This window comes from Venturia canescens, chromosome 10, assembly GCF_019457755.1.
Source record: "Venturia canescens isolate UGA chromosome 10, ASM1945775v1, whole genome shotgun sequence".
Classification (NCBI taxonomy): Eukaryota; Metazoa; Arthropoda; class Insecta; order Hymenoptera; family Ichneumonidae; genus Venturia; species Venturia canescens.
Window position 1 is genome coordinate 705,721 of NC_057430.1, and position 3,499 is coordinate 709,219.

Consider the following 3,499-nt stretch of genomic DNA (forward strand, 5'->3'; position numbering starts at 1 on the left):
GAGTAAAAGTGGAAAAGACGTGAGTGCTGCAATGGAGACGATTCTCAGCAAAGGACGCATATCGAAAAATCTTCACGTCGATCGAGGAAAAGAATTTTATAATACGAACTTTAAGGCTCTGATGAAAAAGTATAATATACACTTGTATTCTACATTTAGCAACTTGAAAGCATCAATTTGTGAGCGCTTCAATCGTACACTTAAGAATAAAATGTGGATTCAATTTAGTTTTCGCGGAAACTGGAAATGATCGATATTCTTGATATGTTAATTACAAAATATAATAATACTATACATCATACGATTAGAATGAAACCGAAAGATGTTGACGCAACGAATGAGAAACAACTATTGCGTAATGTTTTCAATCAAACTGCAGTGGGAAAGAAGCGAGCTAAATTAAAAATTGGCGATAAAGTGCGTATAAGTAAATTTAAGAATGTATTTGAGAAAGGTTATACTCCAAACTGGACAACGGAAATTTTCACAATATATCAAGTGAGAAAAACCAATCCAGTCACATATAATATAAAAGATTATCAAGAGGAGCCTATTGCAGGCAGTTTCTACGAACAAGAGCTACTTCCTGTTAAATATCCTGATATATATCTTGTAGAAAAAGTATTGAAAAAACGTGGTAGTCAGTTGCTTGTTAAATGGTTAGGTTTTGATGACGCTCACAATAGTTGGATAAATAAGGATGATGTGTAAAAATGAAAAAATAAAAAAAAAATGTGAAAAAAAAGGACTTGCTGATTTTTTTTTTCTTTCTATAGCATACCCCTCCAATTCTCGAGACTCGTATGGTCAAGCCTTATATTGTAGAGGTCTGAGTTTAGAAAAGCAGGTAGAATGAAAAAAAAGGGGCTTGTAGACCTGGTTCTTTTTATTCGACACACAAATGTACAATATTGAACAAAAATATTCTCTCTCTCACGCTTACATACATATTTACATTTCAACTATATCAAATTTTTGACAGATATTAAATCTGCATCTCTTCTTCGGAAATGTTTGAGTACATGGGGATCTTGTAGTGACCCCACGGCAATGTCTCCACCGTCCCCGGTATAATATAACGCTTGTCATCATGTGGGCTCAGGGCAATTTTTGTTTCTGAGATGGTATATACCTGATGTAATGTTAAACGAATTGCTGATTGGCAACGTGTCACTTCAGTCTCTTCGTTCAAACATTTTACAAAATCGTCAAAGTTTATTGTTTTCGCAACAACATTGCTCTTCACACCCTTGACCTTCTTTACATCTTTTTTACCCTCGACACGCGTGGCATACATTTTTGACCTGAGCCCCACAAACTCCGTCATAATGGATCCATTATTCTCGTCCTTCATGAGACCCGGAACCTTTTTATTGACAAGCGGAATATGGTAAGCATTGTCAATGGGATAGTCACTCGTATCAAATTTGGAGATATTTTCGCGCATATCTCGATAAACGTCATCACACTCAATTTCATATATCAAACTATCTGTATCTGTATACATTACTGAACATTTATCCCCATACTTTGGAGTCATAAACTCATGATGAAACGTATACAGCCATGTTTTCGATATATCGAGAATTGACATGCCTACGTATATTGGTTTGTCAAATTTCACCTCAAGCTTACGCAATTCAACGGCTATCAAGTCTTCAGCAAAGATACTGCGACTGTGGAAATTCGGTTTTGCAATCATCGCTTCCGCTCCATATCTACCATCCCACTCTGTTAACAATGAAACATTTTTACGTTCGCGCACATCTTCCATCGTTTTACCGAAAACTGCATTATTCATTAGTTTATACATATTTTTGTCAAAATCATTCGTTGCACGCGTTCGCAATTGTGTGTTCAGATCAATGTAGCCTGCCAGCCATGGAGCTTCAGCAAATTGCAATATCCTATGTATTTTTTTGAGTATGAGCCCATGACTTAGACAGTGTTGTAGAGTTCGGTAATGGATAACATAGCGCTCTTTATCGAAAACGGTTGCAAGTAACTTTTCTTGTTTCTTACCCGGTGGTTTTCCATGTTCAGGACAAAAAGGCAAGTCTTTGTGTTTGTCATGCAAGTGCGCCGGATACTCCAAATCAACTTCCAGTATATAACCTTTTGTCGGATCTGGAGAGTTTATATCAAAGTTCGAGATGTCTTCGAGAAACTCAAAATCTCGATATGGTAATGACGTTTTCATTGCACTTCCATACAGATTATTTACATCATAGTACATAAGGTATGTGGAAGCTTGTGATGGATCGAAAGATTCCATGTACTTGTTATTTGCACGTGCATATCTCCTCGAACATTGACTTAAACCCCCGCGTATACCTCTCTCAATAAACAATACCATATCAATGTCGGTGAGTAGTTCAAATTTTATTCCAGTAAATTTAAGCATAGCATCCCAGGTGTACCCCGGGAAAGTGAAATAATATGCTGGGTCAAGCCCATAACTTTGTTGAGAACTAACTCGGAAATTTTCAAAAATGTATGCCAGTAAAAGGACATCCGTTTTCAAATAAAGATCGCTATATTCCCCTAGCGTTTGAATTGAAAATCGCTCCCAAACTGTTTGTGCATGTTGATATTCACTTTCAGAAATTGTTGTGTCTGCTAAAGAACTGTAAAAAGCATCCCGAGGTGGAAGCTCTGTATCATTTAATTTTTCAAAACAGTCTATGTATTCATACGGGAAGACTCCTTTTCTCGTCAAAAGAGTGAAATCATCGTGTGAAATATTTGAAAATTGTGATTTTAAAACTTTAAGTTGGTCAATCAATAGGAGCGATGCTAATTTATCAAGACTCGAACTCATAAATTTGAATGAATCAATGAAACGGAGTCTTATCTGTTTCCTATAGTCATGTGACGATGATTTAACTGTTTTTGAAAAAGAAATGTATTTTTCTTTTGTTAAAGGGAGTAAATCGATTGTCCCCTCAAACGCTGTGGCCACCTCCTTTATTATGAAATGCGCGTCATAGCCTGATAGATTGTGAAAAACAATTGGAATGAAAAATGAATTTTTGTAATTTAAATTGCAATTGCCATGAGCCGGACCTCGAAACTGCCCCGTTAGATGGCAATGATCGCGTACACGTTGTTCTTTCTCAACAAAGGGTTTTTCACAAATATGACAATTTACGTCCTCTCGAAATTTTTTCCATTCCGCTGGCGATAATTCCTTCATCGGGACATTCGTTAGTAAAATTTTTTCCACGCGGAGTGCCAATTCTTTCAACTGTTCAACGAACCACCCAATACAATCCTCACTACGACGTGAATAATATCCCGATAATGATGAGTCGTATGAACAGCTAACGTAAAAGCCTATACTAAAAACTTTATGATGGTGCTGCCTATTCATCTCTCTTTCTCTCTCACCAGTCTTCTCTAATACGCACTCCAGGTCAGCATAAACGATGAATGGTAGGCGCTCCTTCCGATTATGGTTTGTGAATTCCAACCATTTATCGTTTTCCGCCGGTAATCG

At 36.9% G+C, this 3,499-nt stretch overlaps 1 protein-coding gene across 1 annotated transcript; it reads right to left on the bottom strand.

The window, feature by feature from the left end:
• Window positions 1-985: 985 nt before the first annotated feature.
• LOC122417429 (uncharacterized) lies at window positions 986-2,200 on the bottom strand. The gene has a single exon (XM_043430933.1). It carries the CDS (start codon window positions 2,198-2,200, stop codon window positions 986-988), a length of 1,215 nt encoding a protein of 404 aa, XP_043286868.1.
• Between the last annotated feature and the right edge of the window lie 1,299 nt (window positions 2,201-3,499).